At 36.3% G+C, this 26,465-nt stretch overlaps 3 protein-coding genes across 6 annotated transcripts; all 3 read right to left on the bottom strand.

Moving 5' to 3' along the window:
* Positions 1–1,671: 1,671 nt before the first annotated feature.
* LOC117628143 (alpha-amylase 3, chloroplastic) lies at positions 1,672–10,183 on the bottom strand. 2 transcript variants are annotated; one of them, XM_034360523.1, is made up of 13 exons: positions 9,856–10,182; positions 9,423–9,553; positions 9,244–9,298; positions 9,048–9,170; positions 8,802–8,922; positions 7,905–8,260; positions 6,426–7,084; positions 5,812–6,001; positions 4,908–5,014; positions 3,844–4,093; positions 3,121–3,243; positions 2,390–2,557; positions 1,672–2,272 (listed from the first exon to the last, which is right to left on the bottom strand). In XM_034360523.1, the coding sequence occupies exons 1-13, from the start codon at positions 10,174–10,176 to the stop codon at positions 2,114–2,116; spliced, it is 2,763 nt and encodes a 920-aa protein (XP_034216414.1). In that variant the 5' UTR covers positions 10,177–10,182; the 3' UTR covers positions 1,672–2,113. The 2 variants fall into 2 exon arrangements, with proteins under 2 accessions (XP_034216414.1, XP_034216423.1); XM_034360532.1 differs by lacking the exon at positions 3,121–3,243 and having other exon boundaries at positions 9,856–10,183.
* Positions 10,184–11,274: 1,091 nt separating this feature from the next.
* Positions 11,275–14,724, bottom strand: LOC117628313 (mitochondrial outer membrane protein porin of 36 kDa). The gene is made up of 6 exons (XM_034360737.1): positions 14,438–14,724; positions 14,228–14,295; positions 13,597–13,707; positions 12,405–12,491; positions 12,048–12,256; positions 11,275–11,885 (listed from the first exon to the last, which is right to left on the bottom strand). The coding sequence occupies exons 1-6, from the start codon at positions 14,484–14,486 to the stop codon at positions 11,579–11,581; spliced, it is 831 nt and encodes a 276-aa protein (XP_034216628.1). The 5' UTR covers positions 14,487–14,724; the 3' UTR covers positions 11,275–11,578.
* A 3,546-nt stretch (positions 14,725–18,270) lies between these two features.
* Positions 18,271–22,889, bottom strand: LOC117616428 (hypersensitive-induced response protein 2). Of its 3 annotated transcripts, none has more exons than XM_034345748.1 (6): positions 22,712–22,889; positions 20,442–20,633; positions 20,105–20,225; positions 19,532–19,623; positions 19,362–19,458; positions 18,271–18,870 (listed from the first exon to the last, which is right to left on the bottom strand). In XM_034345748.1, the coding sequence occupies exons 2-6, from the start codon at positions 20,628–20,630 to the stop codon at positions 18,509–18,511; spliced, it is 861 nt and encodes a 286-aa protein (XP_034201639.1). In that variant the 5' UTR covers positions 20,631–20,633; positions 22,712–22,889; the 3' UTR covers positions 18,271–18,508. The 3 variants fall into 3 exon arrangements, with proteins under 3 accessions (XP_034201639.1, XP_034201640.1, XP_034201641.1); XM_034345749.1 differs by lacking the exon at positions 22,712–22,889 and adding an exon at positions 22,513–22,699; XM_034345750.1 differs by lacking the exon at positions 22,712–22,889 and adding an exon at positions 22,545–22,699.
* Between the last annotated feature and the right edge of the window lie 3,576 nt (positions 22,890–26,465).

The following is a 26,465-nucleotide window of genomic DNA, read 5'->3' as shown; positions in this document are numbered from 1 at the left end:
CATTGGCTACCCCCCATTTCTTCTTATGTTAAGATTAATACTGATGGTTCTTGGAAGTCTGGTTCTGCTATGGCTGGAGTTGGAGTTATTATTCGGAAGATTGCTGGTTCTTGTATTGGGGGTCTTGCTGCTCAGGTGCGGGCCCAATCTCCACTTATGGCTGAAGTTTTGGCCCTGAAACATGGTCTTTTGAGAGCTAAAGAGTTGAATTTGGTTAATGTTGTGGTGGAATCTGATTCTCAAGTGGCTATTAATTCTGTTCTGGGGGATGTTTCTTCCTCTAATTGGGAGTTGTATCCTATCCTTAAGGATATTAGGTTTCTTAAAGCCTCTTTCACAAATCTGAATTGGGCATGGGTGCCCCGTGAAGCGAACCGGTCTGCGGATGTCGTTGCCTCGCTTGCCAGGAAGGGGATGTGCTTGGAGTCGTGGCTTTGTGCGACCTCCATCCTCTCTAGTTCATATTTTATCTCGGGATGGTCTTCCTTGCCCTCCGCTTGGTGCTTAATCTTCTGTTGTGTGGCTTTTCACTTGTTTTGTTCTTTTGGCTTGTTTTTAGTTCTTTGGTTTGGTGTGTCTGTCCTGTTTGTTTGGTTGGGTTTGGCTCCCCTTTGGGCCTTTGCCGGTTGGCTTTTATGATATCTTTGTTGACAAAAAAAAAAAAAAAGCACTAAAAGAACCTTTAAACAACTAGTAAACAACAAAAACATAACATCAAGACATAGGGGACCACAACAATATTTAATTCCAGACTTTTCAAACTCAACGCCTTTGGACTGGACCTAACAAAGCAAGCAGACAATGAAGAAGCTTAAACCTGGACCGCACTCTGTAAGTCTCTTGCTTTCATCGATTCCACGTCAGAAAAGAATGGCCACTTACCATACTCGCGTTGAGAACCTCCTTTTTCTCTCGATATAGTCATTGTTTTCTTCAGTCTCTCAGATATTCGCACTTCTCCCAAGATTTCGATTCTTCTGCAATATTTGCTCCTTATTAGATTCTCTCTCTCTCTCTCTCTCTCTCTCTTCGATTATACACTCTAAACCCTAATCCCCAAATTTTTTCGACTTAGAAGCTTCTTCGTTTGGCCAAATCTACGAACTCAGCTACTTAGATTTCGATTTTAAAAGCATGTGGGGAACACTTTGCCACGTAGGACGCTGATTATACTCAGTAATTGGCCACCGTGTGTGCTTTTACCATAATGATCCTACCACGTCAGCATTTTGACTGTCTTCTGGATAGCGTTAATGATGAGGGGTAAAGTGGAATACAAAACCACAATCAAGAGGGTTAAGTGGGCCACTTTAACTTTGGGGGGAATGGGTAAAATGAGATTTGACTGAAGTTTCAAGGAGTACTATAGTTTATAAGTTGAAATAAAACTGTTATGGTCGGCTCAGTGTCCATAGAGAGAAACTCTCATGCAATGGGGATAACACTTCTTGGTATCCTCGGCCAATAACACAATGACACATGGAAGTTATCCCACGTGTCATTGTGTTCCCATTACAAAAAAGTTTTTTCGTGATGCACTAATTAAAACGTTATGAGTTTTTTAAAATATTTTATATACAAGCGATATTGAGGAGGGAATCAAACCTAGGACCTCATGGACATGAGTATACTCTTAACCTCTTGAGCTACAAGCTTCTTGCAATTAAAACATTTTTAGTTAAAAACATTGCTTTATTAATTAATCAATGAACAATAACTTGTTTACACATTAATGGAATATACACTAGAACATGTTTTTGCATAGAAGGAATCACAATAAATATCAATAGTCTATATGATGGAAACACTGCCCTTTTAAACCTAAAACATGCTCACCACTTCCACACCTAGCCGACTGGCTGCAATTTTCTATTGCTGAAAGCAGGTCTTTCCGATCGTCTGTTGAGCTTTGACAATCCCTTGAACTACGGAAATGCATGGCAAGAAAACTTCAATTCAAGGTTCTCAGCCAGACCTCCAGAGAGAAGTACATATTATTCTATCTTGGCACCCTTTGATTTGCTTAGATGTAAAATATGGGAACTTCCTTATTGAATCATCCTGCAATCAACTTTTATATACTCATAGCTACATAATATCGTTGTGGACAAAGTTATGATGCTTCCCAGACCTTGTAGTCTCTGCCCTCCGCACATTTAGACCATCTTTGAGGTCCACTTGGGGGTTCGTAGTGACCTGGTCCGATTTTTACAGCAACCTTTTCATCAATGATGGCTGCATACACGTCTCTTTCTGCCTTGGTAATTTTAACCTATATTGTAAAATGAAAAATCAAATCGATGCTTTGATAATATGTTCCACAGAAGAACGGAAACAGACATCTAGTTTGAAAGTGAATGAAGCCTACAACTTGGTTATTGATACTTACTCTACTCCGACAGTTGAGCTTGTTCCGGTTTCTCAGAGAGAGTAGAGCTTTAATTTCAGAATGGTAGTGAGAGAAAATGTGGTCATAGAAAACTGTTGGGGTTCCTGGATGAGTCAGAATGTAAGCATATCCTTGCATTTCTTTATCATGTGGAAACCTCCAATGACCCTTCAAAAGGAAAGAATGAAAGTAAAAATTTGTAGCTGGTTACTCCTAAAATATCAAAAGTAACGATAACACTATAGAAAGGTCCAAACACTACTCTCTGCTCTCCACTTATCTGAATTCCTGAAAGGAAGGTTGGAGGAGCAAGAGATAACTCAAGATATATGGTGATCCATCCAGAATGTAAAAGAGACCAATTCCATCACTTGGGAAGAGCTCATATGGAAGGGCCCATTTCAAACCCAGGTAGTGAACTTTAAGTTTTCTAGCAAAGAGGTCTTAAAACAACAAAAATTTTTGAAATGATCTACAGGATTTCTCATGAATGTCATCTACAAATAAAAGTTGCCCCTTATTTAGGGAAAGCAATTCAGTGTAGTTGCCTTCATTCTCAATTGGATTGTATCATGTTAAAAGGTAAAATTTAGATCAATGTCCTACCCAAGCTTGAATCTGATACGGGCTGTTGGAGGTAGGTGGATTTTACCCTCAGCTGTCCGATAGGGACAGATCAATATTTCTCTTGGCTAGAAAATAACGGGATTCAAGAGCAAAGAAGTTAAAACCTGAGTAGAACCAGTATCGTGATTCTCTATGAAAGTGACAGCACGAGATGGCCACCATCCAAGAACCCCTGGAGGCTTTCCCTTCTGATCTGATAATCGCCAATACTCACATTTTTCCAGTGCCTACAAAATATATTCTATGTGAACAAAAGTATCATACAAACATGGAAAGATGGAAAGCAAATAACTATAGTTTATAGACAATGGCCAGTGTATCCAAAAGCATATCATTCTTCAGAACAGTTACTGAACCTCTTGACTGGACATCAAACAGAATAAGATTATAAAAGGAAAACAAGCTAATATAGTTGATCATATCACATATACGCATTTGAGTATTATGTACCACTTAAAATGCTAACTTTAGGCCAATACTTGAGGTGCAAACTATGTCCTTTCTAAGTAGGTGAGCACTCTCAAAAGCCCTTTTTCTTTTATTTAGAAACATGGTTTGCCACTAGGTGATACTGCTTCTTATGGAACAACCAGAATTTTGCCAAAAACTATAAGCAATATTTTACTATAATGCCTGATAATGCGGCACCCACTAAATGGATGCTAAAATTCAACACACAAGTCAACACTATAGTATGAAGAAAAATAAAATTAACATAAACCTATGAATCAATACAAGCCCATCTGATACCACTGTGGTGTACTATAGGGACCAATTGAGAACAAATTTGGCAGTTGCAATTTAAAATTACAAAGATGAACACTTACTGCATGGAGAATCCCTTTTGTTGTGACATCAAATGCACCAGCAGTTCCATTAGTAGCATTGATCCAATCAACAATTCTCTGCCTGTGTGCATCTTGATTGTGATCCATTTCACCGTATGTATAACATAGGGAATCCCAATACTCGCCTACAGCAAAGTAGGGCTCAGTAGAATCTATGTAGTCCTTGACATAACCACCCCAAAATCCTCTAACAAAATCAAGCCTCCATCCGTCATACCCAATTTCTTCCCTGTGACAGTCACTCATACATTTACATCAAAATGCTAGAGTAAACTTTCAACATATACAGCATAAGGGAAATGCACTTCAATACGATAAAATATAACAAGTCCATAATTTTTGAAGGAACGTCCATAAATATTAAATGCAAAGGCCAAACTGATATTGTACGTCAGCATATGTATAAGAAATGCATAAGACAACCTCATCTCAAGAACTCTTGAAATATTCAATTCAAGAAAAGGAGAAGTATGAAAAGAAGCAATTGCTTGTTGGAAAACCCAAATTAGAAGCAATTCACTAGAAAACATAAAAAGGCCCCATGGAAAGAAAAGACAACCAGTAAAAGTATACTACATTTTTCTCGTCAAAATAAAAACAATGTAAGTTTATACCATCAATGAAACCTTTAACAGACTGCCTTTAAACTCAAAAGACCATGAACCCACTCAAGAAGACATCAGTGCATTTATTTCTCAAAAGAACAAAGGGTCTCAAAGGCTAGGTGGCAACTAGGACTTGCTCTACGGAAAATCCCGAGAAATGCTATGAGACACCCCTTGAAGGTACTATGACCTCTACTCTAATTTCCATAGCACAATAACTCAAGTCTATGATCAAGCATGTGAATGTGCCCGAACTTACACACGTCCTATAACAGAGAGATGATCTAGCTTCAGGATCTACTTTTTAGTTTCTAGGATGTGCATTTCTCTTTTACATACAGTATTTGTGTTTAGTGATAGTGCGATACAAATCTTAAGTTGAATTCTCAAATAATAAGAACATCTTAGGAAATGGAGTAAATAGTCCAGACTAATAACCTTAGCCAGTGTAACCATTCTTTGATATCCTTCCTCACAAAATCTTGTGAATGATCAATGTTTGGAGCAGCATGAAAACACTCCCCACTACTTTTATTGCCCCTGCCCTGTATAACAGAAAGAAGGCATTTTCACCAATCTCAAAACATACTGCATACAAAATGTCACCAAGATAACGTAATAGGCAAACTTTGGCATATAAACATTCACTCTGCACATATGATAGACATACGAAGGCAATTCCATAAGCTGCAAGCTTCACACTTTTTACCCCTTTAACAAAAGTAGTCTAATACAAATCTAGAAGTAATATAATTTCTTCTTCCCACATATCACATTTATTCTATATTACTTTTAGTAACCTATAGAGATTACAAAATACTTTCCGAAATTAGTATCCAATCAACCATAAAATGAACAGACCTAGACAATCAGTTTTTTAACTATACATGTGAAGAAAAGGGGACTGAAGAAGATAGTCTAAAGAACAGGTAACATGTTCCAGTAAAGAGTTCCTTTCATTATTCATATTATTGAAATCAAATACGAATTTAGGGTCACCATTTGGTCGATTTGGACCGTAAATGCACTATGTTTATCCCTTGTAATGCTGAGCACCGTGAACATTGCAGAAACGAATTTAAGGTTACTTTGTATGATTGTCACACGCTAGCAAGGTCATATTCTACCGTATCACATGAGCACATCTATGCACATGAAATAAACCGCAGTATCACATGCTAACAAGTTCATAAACTACGGTATCACATGTACACATGTGAGCACATGAAATAAACTAAATATCATGTCTCTTTCTGAGCATACCCATGAACATTCTAGAAATGAAATTAAGACGGGCACAGAAAAATTAAAGAACTGAAAATGTGGAAGAAAAAATAAATACCTGAAAATGTGGATCGTCGGCAACAACTGCACGATCATCCCAATTTAAACGACCACCAAAGATATTCCAAATACCATTTTGATTCTGATATTCTGCACAACGGTGGTTCAGCACAGCATCTCCAAGAACTTTTATACCGACTTTATGGAATGTCCTCACAGTCTCCTTTAGTTCGTCAATATTTCCATATCTGAGAAGTGTGAGACAGCAGCAATCAGTACTTTTTAGTTTTTACAGTATACTCTATACAATGATACTAACTAGCATTTCTGATATGAAAGTTCAATATGAAGACTAGAAAAGAAAAGTAACCCTCTGAACCAAATAAAAGGAAATTTACTACCATTCCCATAAATGATAAAGAATGAAACCTTAAGGTTCAACAAGTGATTGGTATGTTGATCAGAATGCGCATAAACCAAGCAAGCAGAGGTATGCCAAACTACAAGTTTTTTTTTCAAGAGATGTTACAAAAATAGTTATAAATTTTTGAAAAATACAAGTGAAAATAGTAATCAAAGTGAAAGCAGAACAGAGCTAGCTCAATTATTTGGAGTGAACTATGAAGACCATGACAAAATTATTATGTGCATTATGAATTTAAGATATGGTACCTGGAGTTCAGATTATATAAATCCTTCGGCATGTACCCTTCAGGTGACACAGAGTCTGTAGGGGGTGGTAACCAAATCACAGTGAAACCTAGTGAAGATAATTCTGCAGCTTTACTTTGGAGTTCCATGTACCATCTTCTAGTTTTATGAGATTCCCAGTTAAAACCTTGGCACAATATTTCAAAACCTGTGCCTGTCCCTGAGCATATTTTGGCGGGGGCTTTCAATTCTTCAGTCTCTGAAATTGCTTCCTCTGTGAAAGTTGGAACAGTGCTTCGGAAGATACTATAGGCTTCGGAAGCCAATTTTTCTATTTCTTGAAGAATGCTTTCTTGTGCTTCTTTGGACTTTGTCTTTTGATTCTTCTCAGAGGAAATGTCACTCACCAAGTTCCTTATTTCATTTATTATTCCATTGGTATATGCAGTAATTTTTTTTTCTTGAACTGCTTCTGTACTACTGTCAGGTACCTTTGCATCTTCAGATGGAACCTCTCTTGGTAGAGCAACTGAGTGATTTGAGCTGGACAGAGGGATGTAGAAGTCATTGCCCGCACATTTCAACCACGTACTTTCATTTAGTTTGAAAACAAAAAGAAATCCTGCGAGTCCTTCTTCCAAAGTAAACAATGCCCAACATCCTTTTCCACCCTCTTTTTGCTGCACACAGGATACCCATGAGAATTCGACCAAACAAAAAAAGGATACCAATGAAAATAACAAAATTGATCTAGAAAATAATCCATTATTGATCAGCTTAATTGAAAATTTCTCAAGTAGGCACAACACAACTAGGAAACCTTGATTTTAAAGTTTTTTTCTGGAGAAGAACATATAGTATAATGACAGTAAATTTAAGATTAATGATTAACCAAACAATTGCAAGCATGAAGATGATTATAGCCAGAACATTCACCATTTCTCTATCATCTAAATAATGTACACCAAGTATGTGTGCACTGAACTGCTAACAAAATCTTCCGATTGGGTTTTGATCATATAAATGCTCTCAAAAACAATCCCACGTCTCCATTGTTCAAAATCATGCTCCAACCATCACAAAGGTATTTGTATGCCTGAAGAGTTAACTAAAACTAACAATGTAGCATGAGTTTCATGATCTTCAAAGATGATGACCTAATTAGTAATTTAAGTAGAAATTTAAAAGGCACAAATTTGTGCATGATCAAGTGAGCACAAACTTGCACTCAACTCCTTGATCTCCAGTTATTATGCTGTCCTGCAAAAGTATTAGAAATTGTTTCTTTGAGCAAAAATCTAAAATTTAAAAAAACAGAAAGAAATTAACAGTGATCCCGTAATTAGAATAGTAACATTGTGATAGTATCTAAAAGAGGTATACATATATTCAATGTTATATTACCCCAAAAAAAAAAAAAAAACTAATAGCAAAGCCGTCAAGAAATAATCGCATGAGAAAGGGGAGGGAATAAAAAAGAAAAGAAAAGGTCATAGAAACCTGTAATCGAGTCCGCAAAGCCTTGTCCTTGAATACTACTGTTTCTGGTGGATGTGGGGCAGCTGGAATTTCCCATCTTTTAGAATCATCTCTACAAACTCCCCAGTGAACAACAACATGATCAGGCAAATCTGTTTCTAAGCATAGAAGATTCTTAGCTGTCTCGGGGCACTTCCTTACAGAAACAGTTGCTGAATTATTCACAGCAATTTCTTTTGCAATAGGCAGTTCTTCATAGAACTCTTCTACACGCCTAGTTTTCTGTTGAGGATCTCTGGATTCATTGCTGCTATCTTGATCTTTGGAGTGCGATGATTCTGCTTTGACAAACACATTTGATAGCTTTCCCAAAGCTCCTAGAATTGAAAAGGAGACAAGCAACTTTCTTTCAGCTCAAGTTGGATAACTCTGGAGAAAAACTGAAGATCATAATCCAACCACCCATAACCCACCTCCACAGCCGACAAGAGTGGGCATGTTTGGGCTCTAAAACTTAGTAGCAGTGACTGCGAGACAGCCACTTGGCTTAACTATTGGCATTGACATAAATTCACGCTAGATAAATTCAGGAAGAATTCATGCTACTAAACAACACCTGCTTTCCATTTCAGTATATAACTACAAGAATAACTAGACAAGGAATCATTTATACATATTGACCTTACTAGTCTGTTTTGAAAGTGGGTCCTGTCCTCAATTTTTTTTTTAAAGATGTATAGAAACAAGGGAGTCAGTTTCACTCTTATGTTTTACTAGGACATTCATCACTCCTCCAGGATTTTGTTACACCATTTCTTGGAAAATCACAAATTGGTTCAGGCTGCAAGTGTAAAAGATCCAACAGTATTACGAACAAAATAAATCAAGTAGACCAGAGAATAGAATGGCTTTGACAACCTGGCCATGCGCCCAAGCCCCATTTTGCTCCAACCACATTGTCATCCTCTTGCAGGTAGTCCACAAGAGGCACTCTAAAATCTCTCCCTCTATGCTGATACCAAGCACCAGTTTCTTCATCCTGCACCACCAAAACCCCCCAACAAGGGCAGAAATTCTCACTAAAAGATGCATAACATTATAACAGCCTGCATATCTAACATAAAGGGACGAAATTCTCAACTGTTAATAGTTGAAAATTAGAACCTTGAGAACAAAATTTATCGCTGCAATTGCACTGTTGGGTTTAACATCAATCTTCACTTCATGAGATTGATCACCTCCTACGGGCAACGCTGATTTATTCAAGGGTGTATCTATTGCATAGTCCTGAAATTCCACATCTATTTCAAATTCATATTGAACGGAGCTCCGCAATCAAACTTAAGAACCCAATACATACCTTGATGGGAATTGAACCAGGTGGCCTCATTTCACTAGGAGGTTGATCCCATTCACTGCAAAAAATAAATATGCATTCTTTAAGTTATTATGAGATTAGCATAACACCATGGAGAGAGAGAGAGAGAGAGAGAGAGAGAGAGAGAGTAATTGCAATCTAACATTAAGTCGAAGCTTTACCTGCCAACGTCGTCAACATAAGAAACTCCCCAGTGAAGAACCCATTTTCCAGGAAGACTACAACCAACGGTCAGCATCCAATTCTTGGCATTCTTCCCATGATCTAATCGGACAAAGATCTTCCCCTCTACCTACAAGTTCAAGTAGACTAAATAAGACATCGCTAAACTCAGAAATAAAACTTGACGCTCTGTATGGTCGCCGAGAAAACAGAGGAAATTTATAAGAAATAAACGAACACCACTACAAGTTTCCAGCTTTGGAAACACTGTTCATCAATAGAAATTGCAGAGCTTCAAATTCAAGCTCAACAGTCTCTTTTCTTGCGTATTTTCAAATTCAATCTCAATAGTTTATTTTCCCCGAATACAATACAAACAGATTCGACAAACCAACAGAAAAAGACGACGACCCAGAAAGGAAAAGCTCAAACCACTTCAGTCCGCTTGAGAGGAAAGGTCTCCTTGAAGAAGAGGTCGGTGGATTCAAAGGTCTCGACTGTAGCTGCGTCGGTAGAGGCAGCTCTGAGAGTGAGAGCCCTGGGAGTGGGAGGCTGGAAATTGCAGAAGCTCCGGCCATTGTAGACCAGCTTCTTAGGCAAAGCATTCAAAGAGATGAGCTTGAATGACTTCGATGGAGAACGGTAGCTGGGTTTTTCTCTGCGATAGTAGTGGAGAAGGGGCTCTATTCTAACCGTCGACATCGTTTGAGCCACGGCCAATGAGACAGGAAATGAAACGAAATTTATGGACATTAATAGTGAAGGAATGAGAGAGGTGGAACTCTATTTATTTTACTTTTTCAATTTTTTTTATCTTTATATTATATATCAACGTTGCTGTAAAAACCATGCTGATTGTATGCGAATAAGATACGTAATATAAACTAGCTCATTCTTTTTTTAGTGATATTTTTATTTTCAATGACGAAAATTCTAAAATAAATCAATTTTACAATTTTAAACAAGCCCAACCTTTTTCTTTTTGGTGAGCAAGAACATCCCAAATTAGGAAACCCCATAAAATAAATAAATAAAAGAATAAAGCACGCCAGTCCTTTGCTTTTTGGTGAGCAAGCATGCCGACTTCGACTACGGGTCAAACAGATATTTAAGAGCGTCTTGTTTTTTTCTGTGGATTGAATTATTAAAGCATTTATGTTTTTCCGTGTCAAAAAATAATTACACTTTTTGGAGCTTTTTTTTTTTTTTTTTCAAAGTTAGAAAGGGAATTGAAAAAAAACTCACACACGGATACTATGAGGGCTTGAACCCAAGACCACTTGAGAGCGTACCAAAATTCTGGGCCAATCCAACTAACACATCATGAGCATTTTTTGAAGGGCATTTCAAATGTGTGCAATAAAAAGAATTTTTTATTTTTTTATATAGATAAAAAGTCGTTAGATATTTTCATCACCACTTGATTGATATGCTCTCCACAAGAAAGAAAATGAACATCATTATGTATTGAGAAATATTTACGTTCACGCAAATTGTACCTTTGGATATTCTTTAGTCCTTTTTCCCCTTTCACTAAGGTCAGGTCAATGGAACCTTTTGTCCACACGTACACATGCGTACGGCACTTTTTGTTTCGTTAAGGCCCTTATGAGTCTGATTGTGAGATCCAAAGACAAATTAACCAAAAAAGTCGGATCGTCTCTGCGTAAAAACCTGAAACTTTATTATTATCTCGAAAAGGGTTGAAACAGCTCTGTGTTCCATCCAATCCAAGTAACACATAAACAAAACTGAACCCTTGCTTCAAACTAATCCTGAATCTGCGACGTTATTACGTAATTGCAGAACCAGAGGAGAAATATTAAAAGACTCGGAGGATAGAACTTTGGGTGCATGAAACTGTGAACATCAGGTAACGAAACTCCACATTAAAACTTTGTGTTTAAACTTTGAAGTACATCCTCCATTGATATTGGGATGGACGGAAATTCGGAAGGAATATGACATCGGTCCGTGCCAATTATTTTATACAACCCATTACCACCAAGATATGAAATGAAAAACGAATAGCACCACAATAGGACCACAAGTTCATCAGAGAAAATTCTTCTTCTATCTAACTACTACCCTTATTGCCCTCCACCATGCAAAAACAGAACCCACCTTCCCATTAGCAACGGATACCCGCTTAAGCCTATGGCTTGAGTGCCAAGGCCAAACCGATCTTTGCACTCTTTTCAATTGCCCGGGTATCAACCTCTCCTGAGATGGTGAAGAAAGATTTGGGACGCCACTCATGCTGGATGAGAGCACTTGCCCTGCCATAGTTATTCACACGACCCTTCACTGTGGTTAGGGGGTCAAGTGCATGCTGAGTTCCAATTGTGAGACTGTTTTCATTGCTTGAAAAGCTATGGGAGAGCTCCGCACCAACAGCAGTGTTGGTGAGTGGACTTACAGTGTGGTAGTAGGAGGCAGTAACAGTGTCGGCTTTATCATTCCTGTATCCATCAACAATATCAGTAGATCACACAAAGAAGCACATCAGCCTGAACATACACATGCAATAAGCACATCGGCCTGAAATACACATGCAATAAGCACCACTCAACTGAAATAAATCTCTTCTGGTTTTTTGTTTGGGCATCAAAAGAAGTACTCACAGTATAAGGGAAGCAATCAGATCAGTATGGGTGAAATTCAACCCTGCATTCCATTTTGTGAAGTTTCCAGAGGCTGTATCAAAGGAAAGATCTGTTCCAAGAGAGAGAAGATTGTTCCCAACAACACCAGAAAAGTTAACAATCGGATTGGCAGTCAACCCAATGCTAGTACTTATTCCAGCATACTCATGCTGATATTGGAGCTCCACCTGTTTAACAAAATATCCAAGTTCGGACCATAAATCAATGATTCTCATGCACATCAAACCCAATATGACATGCAGCAATAGAGCATAAATGTTCACATCTTCAACAACATTAACTAATAAGTCAAGAAATGGACATTATGATTCTTACCTTGCCAGATCTCTGGTCAGGTACAATAAAGCTAAAGATTGCCTTTAGACCAGGTGCAGGCTCATCAATGGTAATGGTTGTGCGAAGCTGCACGTAACAGGCAATTATCAGTCAAAATATCATAGTATGAACTTCATAGTAAGATAAACAAATTACTTCATTCACATAACTTTTTTTCCTGTTCCTCACATGAAATTTACACATGCAAAAAAACAAAGGAGAATACAAACATTTAAAGGCATAACCCTGGCTACAACAAATTGATGATAGAAGATAAGAACATAATTATAAGAGCCATACAAGAAGGAAAAATCAATGCACTTCATTTGACACAATACTAACAGCAAATTATGTAATGAGTAACGAAATTCATAACAATTTTTGGTCTGTAAGGCTGAACTAACATCATCTAGGCCCCGTTTGGTTCATGGAAAGGATTTGAGGGGAAATCACTTCTCATGTCATTTCCCAAGGGATGGAAAATGGAAAATTCCTTTCCCATGTTTGGTAATGCAGGGAAAGTAACCATGAGATATCACTTTATTTCCTTTCCCGTGTTTGTTTTGAATAGGAATGGAAAACAAAGTTTGCATATTGTATTTCTAAAAAAAGAATGCATTTAATGATATATTGTAATTCTAAATTGTTGATGGGTTAAAATATGGTCATGAAAAATGGGCATTTAATGCTGGCCCATTTTCCCAAAGTTTCCCATGGGAAGGGAAAATGACACCCAAGGGGGGAGGAGGGTTACATTTTCCCCCTATTTTCCCATGTGACAGGCAACTATTTCCCATGCATGGACTTACCAAACATGGGAAAGCAATTGATTTCCTACTCCCAAGCCTCCTTTCCCATGAACCAAACGCAGCCCTAGTGTGGTTATGGTCTTATCTAGTAGTTGGGGGAAAAAAAAAAAACAGAGCGCTTAAAATGATAAAACAAAGTCAGCTTCGGAAATTTTATATAACAATTTTTCATGTTTAATTACATGGAGCATCGCTTCCATGTACATTAGCAAACAAACCCAAACAAATTCATTGTACCATCGATCCAACAAGCGAACCAAGCAATAGTAAATTCAAGGCCCCGGGGTTTCTGGTTAACACATTGACTTATTTACACGAGCAGAAAATATGCTCAATGGTGAGGGGCAAATTAAATAGAGATGTGATTAGCTGTTTTGACTTACATTAGAGTCGGTGTCAACTTTTACATCAGTTGTGATGTTCTTGTTCTTCAGCTGAGTGCTCACATCTCCCAGATAGAGGTCACCCTTCCTAATTCCAGTTGAACTGATTGCCTTGATAAGTATAATGAATCAAAATAACAGACGAACGCAAAGTCAGATAAAATGAAAGATATAAAACTTAGATGTAAATCATACACTACAAGCATCCACATCCCTAATACAACATATATTATAATTCTCTTTTCCGGATTACCCACGATCAAACAGGTTATTTATCATTTAGCTTAAAAAAACAATCATTCAGTCCTCTACATTCAACACACAACTAGGCTTTCCATTTGTTTAACCAGAAAATGTAAGAATATTAGTTGACTGTAAGTATTTTATTTTGACGGTCAAACTCAACTTAGCTCAGCCGTACACATCAGGAGCTTTTAAACGATTGGATACAGTAAAATAAAGCATGGAGCTCAGTATATTATTTCTTTCTTATTCTAGTTTCAATTGTTTTCACAGCAACCGAACTGAAAAAAAATCGAACAATGAGACGCATATTCCTTTCGCGGATAAAAATGAAAACATCAAAACCGGAATAAAAATAAAAAAAAATAAAAAGAAACTAGAAGCTTACAACTCCAGTAGAAGTGTAAGTGGTAACGGTGAACTTGTGGTCGCTTTGGTAATCCTTGTAAAGAAGATCTGGGGAAAAAAAAAAAAATATATATATATATATATAATACATATTTATCAGCGAAAAAGAAAAATATCGATAAAAATAATGGAAAATGGAAAATACAATTCATCTGAAAAATAAATTAACAGAAAAATAAAAAGGATGAACCTCTGGCTTTCTTGCCGATATCCAAGTAGAGACCGGGGCCCTTCACCATGATTGTTTCTCGAGAAAATTCGAAAGGAAAATTGTAGAGAAAGTGAGAGGGGTAATTTGTGTTTGGCTCCGCTGTCGATAAAAAGACAGACTAGAGAAGAAGCATAATGTGTATAATCGAAGAAACCCTAGAATCAGTGTTTGTTGGGAGGACAGATTTGGGCCGTTGGATCTTGGGTTGGGTAGAGGTACTGCTTTTCTGGCCGTTGATATAAAGAAAGGTCTCGGTGCTTTTATAACCTCGAGAATCGTAGGGAGGTAGTGTTGGCATATTCGCCCTTTTGGTGCTGTTTTGTGACACGTTGCTGAAAAAAAGAATTTTGTTTTTTCTCCCGTGCTGTTTTCTTTTCTTGAGGAACAGTCTCATGTTACTCACAGCTGTTTTATTTGTTTAATTGATCATTTAAACTTGATACTCGTACAAAAAATTGCACAGAAAATGATAATTTAAACTTTAGAGATAGGACACTGCTTCCTTCCTTTCAGGGGAAGGATGCATTCCTAATTTCTGCAAATTATAGTTTAATATATGTAAAAATAATTTTATAAAATTTAGTTATATACTCAATTTTAGATATAGTTTTATAAAAAAAATTATATACTATTTAAAAATTATAAACACACCCACAAATCGATAGCTGTCAATTTTATAATTTAATAGCTATTTTTTAGTTTATTTTTGTATTTAAAATACCTATATTGCCTTTGTACTATGGATTTAAGAGAGAAAAATCAAATCTGCCCAAATTTATCAAAAAACAAGATCTGTCCAGATCTGCCAAAAAACTAAATCTGCTAAAAAATCAAATCTGCCAAAAAACCAAATCTGATTTATTTTCTCCTTTCTCGCTGGTGTTTTCTCAATGTTGGAGGAAGAGAAGGTTCCATTGAAGCTCAGTCTCAGGTTCAACTATATTCTTCATCCTCATCTTTGAGCTCTACTCCTCTTTCACCACGTCGTTGTCGTCATCATCGTCCTCTTTATTGTCGTCGTCGTTGTTTGGTTTGGACTTGAGATTTTTAATCTTTTGCTTCAATTATGTGTTTCTCTTCATATTTTAGTTGATTTTCGAAATGTACTTTAAGCTTTGATGATTGATTTATCCTCTGTTACTCTTTCAGTTATGGATCTCATTTTTGTTTAACTATGTACTTCTATGATAGAGTATTAACAATGTACTTTTATGACATGACAGTATTAACAATCTGGGCTTAGCTTGTTTTGAGTTGGTCTGGTTTGTTCTTTCGTCTTTTCTTTGGTGGACATGTATTAGAAATAGCAACAAGACAAGCATTAATCAACATCGTAAACTAGCAGTGTTATTACCTTAGACTGGAACATTACAAGGGTACATATGCATTAGAAATAGGATGTCATAGAAAATTAGCAGTGTTATTACCCTAAACTAGAACATTACACAAGGTAGACATGCATTAGAAATAGGATGTCATATGAAACTAGCAGTGTTATTACCCTAGACTGGAACATTACAACCATTAATCAACATGACAATAAACTAGCAGTGTTATTATCCTAGACTGGAACATTATAGTCATTAATCAACATGACAGTAAATTAGCAATGTTATTACCCTAAATTGAAACCTTACAAAATAGCAATGTTATTACCCTATACTGGAACATTACATGGGTAGATATGCATTAGAAATAGGATATCATAGGAAACTAGCAGTGTTATTACCTTAAACTGGAACATTACAGGGGTAAACATGAACTAGAAATAGGATATCATAGGGAACTAGTAGTGTTATGACCCTAGAATGGAAGTGTTATTACCCTAGACTAGAACATTACATGGGTAGACATGCATGAGAAATAAGATGTCATATGAAACTAGCAGTGTTATTACCCTAGACTGGAACATTACAGCCATTTATCAACTTGACAATAAAGGTATGCAACATTACAGTCATTAATCAACATGACACGTTAATGAAGCTATGATTTTCAAGACATTTTGTTTGTAATGAATTGTTTGGGTTTTTTTTATAAAATTAGGTTGGGCTTGTTTTGGGTGCTATTTAAGTTTTTTGTGTTGGGCTTCTTTTAAGTTGATCAATGGCAGTCATGTAATTTATAGAAACTTCAACATCAATTTTTTATATAATAAATGAGTTTTGGGTGTGTTTCTAAAATGCATTCCATGTGGGGTTTTTTTATCAGCCCCTATTTTGGGTATATTAGTGAAGTTCCCAAATAATTTATCAAAAATATAAAAAGAAAAATCTCTATACACATGCCAAACTATGATTGGAAGAAAAATATGAGTTCTTACTTTATGGGAAGGAGGCAAGTTTTTCTTGGAGATATTTAGTTATATATTCATTCTTAATATTAAGTGATTTTTAAAAAAATTTGGGAAGCCCTACCCGTTTAAACTATGAGAAAATAACTTATTATTAAAAATTGTTGTGAGAGAAAGTTATAAGGGAAAGAAGCTAATGATGTGCTTTCATTTTCTGATTATGCTGTGATCAATTTCGAAGAGGCGCTAGGTTTAATGATTATGTGAGAATTATTTTCTGATTATGCGAGAATTAGTATCAACAACACATTTAACAAAAAGTTTACCAAACGCCAAACTGTTTTATCTCATAACTGATTTCTCTCACAGCAAATCTGACAGCGATTATTTTCACAGCACAGCAATGCCAAATTGGCCCTTACTATACTAATTTCCGGTTTTACCTTTTGGTTTTGAGTGTTTTGGATTTTTTGTTAGGTTTTGACGTTGGGCTTGTTTTAAGAAGAATGATGGCAGTTTTGTAAATTATTGGAAGTTCAAAGTCTCTTTGTTATGTTGTAAATAAGCTTTGTGTGTGTGTGTTTCAAAAGTCCATTTCATGTATGATTTTTTTTATAATTTGGGCCCCTATATTAGGTCTGTTTCTCAAAGTCCATTTCAAGTTAATAGTGTTATGTTGGAGTTAAGTGGTTGAACACGTGTCAAAAAATTATACAAGAAACACGAAAGGACATGGAAAATGGGGACAACGGATCTCGTCCCAGCAACTAGGAAGTGATGCATTCTTGCCGTTGTAAAATAAAAAGTTGAGGAAAATATTTGTGTTGAAAAATTATCAAGTACAAAAAATTTAATTTCATATTTGCAAGAATTATTTCCTACCACTCGCCTCATTAGAAAATGAGAGATCAAAACGTGGCATTTGTATATTTAGTGCCCGTTTAGTATTTGCTTATTTGGGGTGATAAGTGATTTTAAAAAAAATTTGGGAAATCCAACCTGTTTGGTAAACTATGAGAAAATCACTTATTGTTAAAAATTACTGTGAGAAAAAGCTATAAGGGAATGCATCTAATGAGGTACTTTCATTTTCTGATTATGCGGGAATCAGTTTCGAAAAGGCGTTGGGTTTAATGATTATGCGGGAATTATTTTTTGATTATGCAGGAATCAGTACCAACAACACTTTTAACAAAAAATTTACCAAACGCCTAACTATTTTTTCTCACAGTTGATTTCTCTCACATTAAATTTGACAACGATTATTTTCACAGGACAACGATTATTTTCATGGATGTGATTAGGTTTTTTCCTAACTTTTTTGAACAAATGGAATAGTTAAAAGGAAATGAATAAATAAACAGAATAAGAACGTAATTTTTTATACGTAAGTAGATTAAAAGGATTTACTGAACAAATTTAGAAGTTCAAGAAACTCTAGTCACGAAATCGAAAGGCAAAAAAAGCTAGCAAATTTTAAACACAATTAGTGCAAGGCATTCAAATAGGAAACACGCTCTAACAAAAACCAACCAAATATATTGAATCGCTTCTCTATACTACATAAAGTTCAAACCCTTTAGAGGCCAGGTATCAACAAGCATGGAGAAATCACCTACATATTATATACGTTATATGTCAAATACTAAAGAAACCACATTCTTAGATCCTAAAGCACACACAAACTTCAATCCTGCATAATAGCACTAATCGGAAGCTTAAAGAGCCGGCCTCCAACTTCGTACCATGTAATGACATTACACCTGAGGTGGATTTGCTTGAAGGAGGCCATCTCGTATCTGTGAAGCAATGTCTCTCACAGCACCGGGGCCGTGTGGGATGAAAACCGAATTGGACTTTGAGGATGCACCGATCTCCTTCATTGTGTCGAAGTACTGGGTCACCAGAACCATGTCCATGACATCCTTTGATGATGTCCCTGGCACATTCTCAGAGAAGGCCAGCACACTGTCTCTCAGCCCGTCCACAATGGCCTGGCGCTGCCTTGCTATTCCAAGCCCTGACAGATATTTGGACTCTGCCTCTCCCTCAGCTCGCTTAATCTGCAATATCTTCTCTGCTTCAGCTTTCTCAGTTGCAGCCAACCTCATCCTTGCAGCTATTGTTATAGGAAAACATGCATATATTAGTCTTTCTGCAGCTGTTATAGCTTAAGAAAACTTCATTTTTAAAAACAAAATTAATTATTCTAAGCAACACACTTTACTGCAAATGTCATTCTGTTAGTGTCCTACAAAAAGGAATCAATATTCCAAAGAGACCCATGAGATTTCCGGGTCTCAATACTTTTCTGGTTCCAGGGGTGCAATGGAGGAGAATCCTACTGCATACTGCATCTCAAGAATGGGTACCATCTTTCTGTTTTAGACACACTGATGGTATTTGGATGATAGGAGTCGAAGGCCATATAAGAGCAAACCTTCCTAATCCTTCTATTTACCAAATGCAACAGGGCTCAATTTTCATTAGCACTTGGTAAAGTTTCTAAATAAATGAATCTTTACTTGGAATGGCATGCGGAAAAAAATAGCCTATAGAAAAGGAGTAAAAAAAACATTGCATTCCATATATCATATGTACATATTGTACCTGCATTTATCTCATTCATTGCTCTCTTCACATGCTCATCTGGTTCAATATCCACAATTAGTGTTTGAACTATCTCAAACCCATAATGTGACATGGCCTGCATATACACAATAAATTACCACGATGTTTCGTAGGGAATTCTAAACCAAACAAGGCATACAGATCCACACCTTTTCAAGTTCTTCTTCAACAGCTTTGGCTATGTCGTTCTTTTGCTCAAAGGTTGAATCTAGATCCAACTTCGGAACACTTGCCCTGATAACTGAAACAAAAAATCGAATTTTGTAAATTCTATCTGCAAGCTACAATCTAAAAAAACCACACTGTATTCCTCTCCAAGGTACAATGACGCGAGAACAAGAATTAGCTAGAATTTCAAAGCAAAACCACAGGCTAAGAAATATTCTACACCAGAATTCAAACGACACAAATGCAAAAAAAAAAAAAAGGAAGAAGGAAAGCTTCTTTTTGTTTTTCCATCTCTGTTCCCAAGCAAATTTATGTTTTAGAAGTTCAAAATCAGATCAAAAAGAAAAATTAAATCAAAACCCCACCAAAATTTACAGAAACTTGTCACAGTCGTTCACAAGCTGCACTATTTGCTACCCTCGGATAAATGATGATACATGACACAACTGAACTAGCTATAAATGGATATCTCAATTGTTAGAAGGAAAAAAACGACAAACAAAAAACCAAAAACTTATGAAAGTAATTACGAATTTCAGTAAAAAAATCCATACCATCAAAGACATAAGATTGGATCTGCCCTCTGGTATTGCTGAGCTTGTAAAAGGCATCTGAAGCCTTCTCAGCTAAAGCTCGGTATTGAATAGATGCAACCACAGTAACAAAAACGTTATCCTGAAGTGATACCATAGATCAGAATTGGCAGATAGATTGCACTTCTAATTCCTAGATCCGACCCTACACATAACTCTCACACAATAACATATTCTTCCTAATTTGTTACAGTAATACTAAGAGACGCTCCTAGTGTGCGTATGCAGTGCTTACTGTGTGTACTTAGAAGGTTATAGCAAAATCTTCATGTTGAAAGAGAATCAATATGAAACAAACCTTTGTCTTTGTTTCACAGCGAACATCCAATTGCTGCACACGTAAAGAGAGATGACCAGCTATCTGGCTACCCAAACACCAAGGCAAACAGTGACAACCAGGTTCAAGCACATCATCAAACTTCCCAAAAGTTTCTCTGATAGCAACAGTAGACTGGTCCACTTGAACACAACCAAGAGCTTGTCCCATTTTCTGATTGTGCCAAGAACAGTAAAATCAAGGTTATCCAATGCTAATTTGTAAATGCAGTTTTTGAATTATGTTGCCAATAAATACTTAAATGCTATATAGGCTTCCCAGAAGGCCTGTCATAAACTCTATGAATTTTTCAAAGAAACACAAGGCTTGAAAGCAAAATGTCAACAATAAACCAAAATAAATGTATATCACAGCCCCATCTGTTCACCAGGATCATCTACACGCTTTGAATCAAACTTAAGTACTAACGGATTACCCAAGAAATTCAAAATAGATTATATAAAAGCAAATGAAACATATGCTTCTTCAAACTTGAACAGAAGGTCAGTTGTATGTGCATTACAATATCTAGAAAGAATTTGAAACCCGTATTTGTTAAATAAAAACCTAGACACTGCTTTTTATACAAGTCAAAATAGAACATATTAATCACAAAGTGATGAGGACATCGTTAAAACATATATACCAAGATGCACGGGTGTGTATGTTTGTTTGCGTGTGTGGATTTATGCACACATATGAAACGAGGTCACTGAACTAAACAAAGTTTACCCAGGTAGTATCTCAGACCTCTATAACCAATTCAATGAGAAACGTAGTTAGGAATAGTCAAGAAAAAGTGTTGAATAATGTATTCCAAATAATTTATCCTCAATTAAATAAACATAAAAACATAATAATTTCAAAGTTTTGACCCTAGATTAAGGAGCGAACTGAGGGCGGTACCTCATATCATTGATGCCACATCAACTACCACCCCAGAAGGGAATGGGAAATAAAGAATATTAAACAATTATCCTCAAATTATTGTTAAACCACAAAAGCAAATAGTTGATGTCAACCCAGCAAAACCATGAGAATGAACCTGACCATTTAATTCATAAAAGTATAGTTAACATTATCTAGTTTCTTGGCCAGAGTTAGAGTTGAAAAATAAATTTTGTTTTAGAAGAAAAGGATTACAATTTTTTTTAAATAAATGGAAATAACCACTTTACATTTGAATTTCAACTTAAAGAAGGTTTATACACGCAACACTTGCTTAAAAAATATGATATATTGTGTCACTGTATAATACTAGATGCAACCTTTGACACGTGCACAAATAACAAGATAAAGAAGCAAATATGATGAAATCTTCATAGACCGTCAGAAAAACATATAAACTACAGGATAACATGGATGAGCTGCCAAATGGAACAATTGGCTAACTGCTTCGACGCTGAATTGGTCAAGTGGAGTTGGGTTCTTACAAACCTAAGCCTTAAACAACTCAATTATGAAGCTAAAATGGGTTGTAGCAACTGTATATCTACAATTAAAAATAACAAGAACTTGGTAGTTTTTTAGTTCTGTTTTTTTTTTCAATGAATATCTTTTATAAACCATTCAAGCTGGCGAGGCGCGTGTATGTCTTGTGTGTGTACAGGAGACCATAGAGGCAATATTTAAAAGTATCTTTAATAAATAATGCAAAGCTACCATATAAAGTCACAGAGAATAAAGAAAACAAAACAACCACAAGAGAACAAAGGCCAATTAAGTAAAGCGTTAAAGGCGAACTCTAGGATAAAACTAACATGTATCTCAGAGATCAAAGCGAAAAGCAATTCATATCTACGATTCAAAGCCATAAAACTTCGAACCAAAAAAAAAAAAAACATAAAACTGGGTTTGCATGCAACTCAATCCCAACAATTACAAAATAAGAAACCTAAAAATCTCTAAAGCAAATCTACCGAGCAATGGTTGATACAAATACAAAGTCAAATCGAATCACACAAGTTTCACTCAGCAGTTCATGTAAAGCTCCAAGCGCAGTACACTGTATAAAATCGAGAGCTAGAAGAAGCAGGCAAAATCAGACAATTACATTAGCTAGAACTACAAGGCATGTAAAATTACAGTGAGAATTCCAGCTATGTACGTCTCGGAACTGGAAGCGTTCGTCTGCAAATCTAACAGAAAGGAAGCGAGAGAGAGAGAGAGAGAGAGAGAGAGAGAGAGAGAGAACAAATTCCCAAAACCACGTGAAATTGGGGGAAATGAATTGCAAAGAAATAGATACTTACAGAAGGGTAAGTAAAAATTCGGATGAGCCTTGAGCCTCGCGGGGAAGTTACGAGTCGCTTTCGCGGACAGCTATTTCGCTGAATTTTCCGAGTGCGCGGAAGGCAATTTGTTTGTCACCGTGTAAAGTGTGGGTAGCGGACACCGTGCCCTGTTCTTTCGTGGGAAGATTATGATTAGGGAGACTTTGGAAAAATCAAATGGAGAGAGAATTTTTAAAAGAAGTTGAAATGGATAAGATTGTTTTTATTTATTTTTGGATTTTTTTAAAGAATTCTTTATATTTGCATTTTTTTGATTTGAAAGTTGAAAGGGTTTTTTTTTTTTTTTTTTTAAAGCTTTAGCTTTTTTTAAAAGTAAAAGTTTTTTTGTAGCTAAAACTTAAATTTACTTTGTGATTAATGGTGATTCGCAGTCATTTATTAATGCTTAAATCTTAATAAAGTCAAGATAATTGATCGTTAATTAAGAGCATGTCCATCCCAAAAGGCTAAGGCAAGGGTAAGGACAAGGCAATGACTGTTACTATTTATATGAATAGTGGCAGCTTTGCCTTTTTTGATTCCACCTCAAAAGGCAAGGGCAAGGGCAAATACTATTCATTTTATTTTATTTTCTATTTTTTTTATACTTAAACCATTAATTTTGATTAGCCTTTTAGATAATATTTTCGGTTGTCACGTGTCACTATTTTTTATAAAATTCTCACTTAAAATTTAAGATAACAATTTTCGGATAAAATTTTCAAATAAAATTTTCGATTAAAATTTTCGGTTGCCACGTGTCCATATTATAAAATTCACATCTCACTCATCATACAATTGAAATACATACTCACTCATCATACAATTGAAATATTCTCGGTTCTCATAGTCTGACACAATGGTGTACAAGAACGCTCAATCATTGGCGGAGGCGGTTCCACCAGATCATGACGTGGGGGAGTATTTTCCTTCGGATGACGTAATAGTGCCATTATTTCAGACACGGAACGCACTACTGGAACCGACTGCAGGCATTGTTCACTTGAGGAGCCATGTGTAATGGTTTTTCTCTTTTTTGTTTTGCCTTGACTAATCTATTTATATAAAAAAAAAATTTGAAATGCAAAAAAAAAAAAAATATATATATATATATAAAGACATTAAATTGTATAAAATGAAAATTAATTTTTCTTTTACCTCATTACCAAGATTTTGACCTCTTCGAACATTTGTCCACGACCCTCCGGTTTCGATGGAAGATGCCATTTGTATTTGTTTGTACCATAGCTGACCCTACCACACACTTTACGACACGTGGAAACAGTATGGAGTTAAGAAAACATTCTGGCTCACCGACAGACCGGTCAAGGGTATGAATCGACATAGGTGACTGATTCATCACAAGGCATAGTCGTCATTCGCTGACCGGCTTACGCTCTCAGAAGCTCGATCGGCACTCTATGCCGATTACACGAAAGGATCTCGAAAAGTCCCCACTGATATTTTGCGAACTCGTGTCGACCTCAGAGGGCACTCCCACGAGTCCCACATCGAAACTAAGTACTAATAGCATCTCAAATGCTCTCTATAAATAAGACCCCTTGCTCTAGACAAAGGGTAAGATCTCTCAGCTTGATTTACGCTATAAATACTTGCTAAAACAGAGAATTCTCTCAAACTAACTTTGCCATCTGAGGGTCTTGTGTTGGTACCACACCGGTACTTTCGACCTCATCCATTATTTCTTTTCTTAGCCCGGAACGAAGCATCATACCTCAAGGTACCGGATGCTCACATCAAGGGTCCACCATGCCGAATCATCACACCACCTGTAAGTTGCCTCTTTCTCTATCTGTCTAGTTTTAGGGCAAACAGTATTTTTGCACAAATGAAATTTTGTAGTAGAAAATTTGGTGTGGAAAGTGAAAAATATTGGAATGAGATGAGTTTGTATGAAGATTTGTGTGGACAGTGAATAAAATTGTTAAGAATTTGAAGGGAAAAAATCCATAATTTTTTGGTTTTTTTAATAAAAAAATTTCTGAATTTTTTCAAATTTTTTTAGCCAAAAAACGAGGACCGTCAGATTTTTGGAAAAACAAAAAAAACAATCGGAGTATCCTGGAAGCGCCACGTGGCGTTTTCCAGTTGGGTTCTGTCAGGGCTGACGTCGCGTTGACGTCATTAAGCGGAAGTCAAATTTTTTTACCGTTGGCGCATGAAACTCACTCGCCAACGTTAAAAAAGATTTGGATTTGTGCTCGCTGACGTCAGCGCCTTCGGGCTGAAGCCCAGGCAAGATCTGTCCTTGGGCTTGCCCGAGCTCTCTTTCCTACGCTGGAGGTCCAAACCCGACCGCAGGGGGGGGGTGTTCCTTGCCCTGGCAAATTGGGCTGCGGTGGACATGCTCTAAAAGTTTTGTAGTCTAAAATTTATGACAGGGAGAATTCGAACTTGAGTGCAAAAAGGTGAGTTCGCTTCTTTAATCAATTGGACTAACTCACGTCTACCATTTAAAATAATTTTTAGAATTTGCATCAACATAATTTTTTATTTATTGATTGGATTATATTTAGTGTTTCAATTTTACGGAAAGCAAGAAAAGTAGCCCATGAATTGATATTGCAAATTGTAATGGCTTGAAAGCAACTATTTTGGCTCTTTGGACAATATGAATGGGATTAGCCTTTGGCCGTATTGACCTAGGCAGTGGACTTGATTTCATAATAACAATAATAAGGATCAAAATATCATACACATTTGATCCATGCGCATTATCTTTATCCACAAACAAACAACATGAAAAACACTGCACCACCACTAACTTTTTCCGAGAATCTACTTCTTTTCTTTGCACCACCACTAACCACGAATCAATTGTGTCCGGGTGTCCCAACAATGCCATTCCAATCACGCACACAAACTCTAAGCACACGCATCTGATGCACTACTACTCCAAACACGAACACCACCACTCGAAGCACAAACATTGCCACTCCAAGTATAGATATTACCATTGTTTGTACTTCGTATAGTTAATAACTCCCTATTACTAATTGCATTTCTAATTTTAGAGAAACTTTTCTCTTTGTTTCATTCATATATTGCATCATCGCTTAGATCATCAATATGACAAAAGGGTTTTTGCTCACATGGAAGATTTTTGACCGTTAATTAAAGGAATTCCACCATAATATATGATTATAAGTCTCCTTATATACTCACTATAAAACAACTCTAATTAATGAAATGATACACGAAGTTTCGTTTCACAAATGAATAATGTGATATATGATGGGCCAATCAATGTTTAAGATCCTCTTCAATATTATCTCATTCAGTTATTCATCAAATGTTTATCCGTCTGCTAGTAGTCAACTTTCTTTATTTGTCTTCTCATTCAATCGTCATGTCATATAGATAAACATTAACTAATTGTTTAATAGAAAAAAAAAATAGAAGCAAAGACCCAAGAATTATTTCTCCCCTCATCAACCGAGTCATGCTTAGAAGTCCGTATTTGTAGGAGTTGTATGGCTTACCCTTCAATTCCGATTAGTTGCAATGTACTTTTGGAATTTTAAATTCAATCGTTATAAAGAAAGTACATAAAGAAAAAAAAAATATTCAAAAACTTAATGATGATGTTGGGTAAGCCATCCAATTTGCCTATAAATAGGCTTCCCATTGCTCAGCAAATTACACCAACGAGAAGAGAGGAAAAAAAAGGAAGAGTGAGAGAAAAGAAGAGAGAGTGTGAAATCTGAGTATT

This window comes from Prunus dulcis, chromosome 1 (genome assembly GCF_902201215.1).
Source record: "Prunus dulcis chromosome 1, ALMONDv2, whole genome shotgun sequence".
Taxonomy (NCBI): Eukaryota; Viridiplantae; Streptophyta; class Magnoliopsida; order Rosales; family Rosaceae; genus Prunus; species Prunus dulcis.
This window is presented reverse-complemented; position numbering and strand designations above follow the sequence as displayed.

Bases quoted from the DNA above. Each gene is read 5' to 3' on its own strand.
- LOC117628143 (XM_034360523.1), bottom strand. From the start codon at position 10,176: ATGTCCATAAATTTCGTTTCATTTCCTGTCTCATTGGCCGTGGCTCAA. The intron at 8,923-9,047 runs GTTCTAATTTTC...TTGGTGGTGCAG, and splicing joins CGATAAATTTTGTTCTCAAG to GATGAAGAAACTGGTGCTTG. The intron at 8,261-8,801 runs GTTGTCAAAGCC...TTTCAATTCTAG, and splicing joins GGGCTTGGGCGCATGGCCAG to GAGCTTTGGGAAAGCTATCA.
- LOC117628313 (XM_034360737.1), bottom strand. From the start codon at position 14,486: ATGGTGAAGGGCCCCGGTCTCTACTTGGATATCGGCAAGAAAGCCAGA. The intron at 13,708-14,227 runs GTAAGCTTCTAG...ATACTTATCAAG, and splicing joins CTTACACTTCTACTGGAGTT to GCAATCAGTTCAACTGGAAT. The intron at 12,257-12,404 runs GTAAGAATCATA...TTTGTTAAACAG, and splicing joins CTGACCAGAGATCTGGCAAG to GTGGAGCTCCAATATCAGCA.
- LOC117616428 (XM_034345748.1), bottom strand. From the start codon at position 20,630: ATGGGACAAGCTCTTGGTTGTGTTCAAGTGGACCAGTCTACTGTTGCT. The intron at 19,624-20,104 runs GTATGGATTTTT...TTTTTGTTTCAG, and splicing joins CCAATCTTATGTCTTTGATG to TTATCAGGGCAAGTGTTCCG. The intron at 18,871-19,361 runs GTACAATATGTA...CTATAACAATAG, and splicing joins AATGAATGAGATAAATGCAG to CTGCAAGGATGAGGTTGGCT.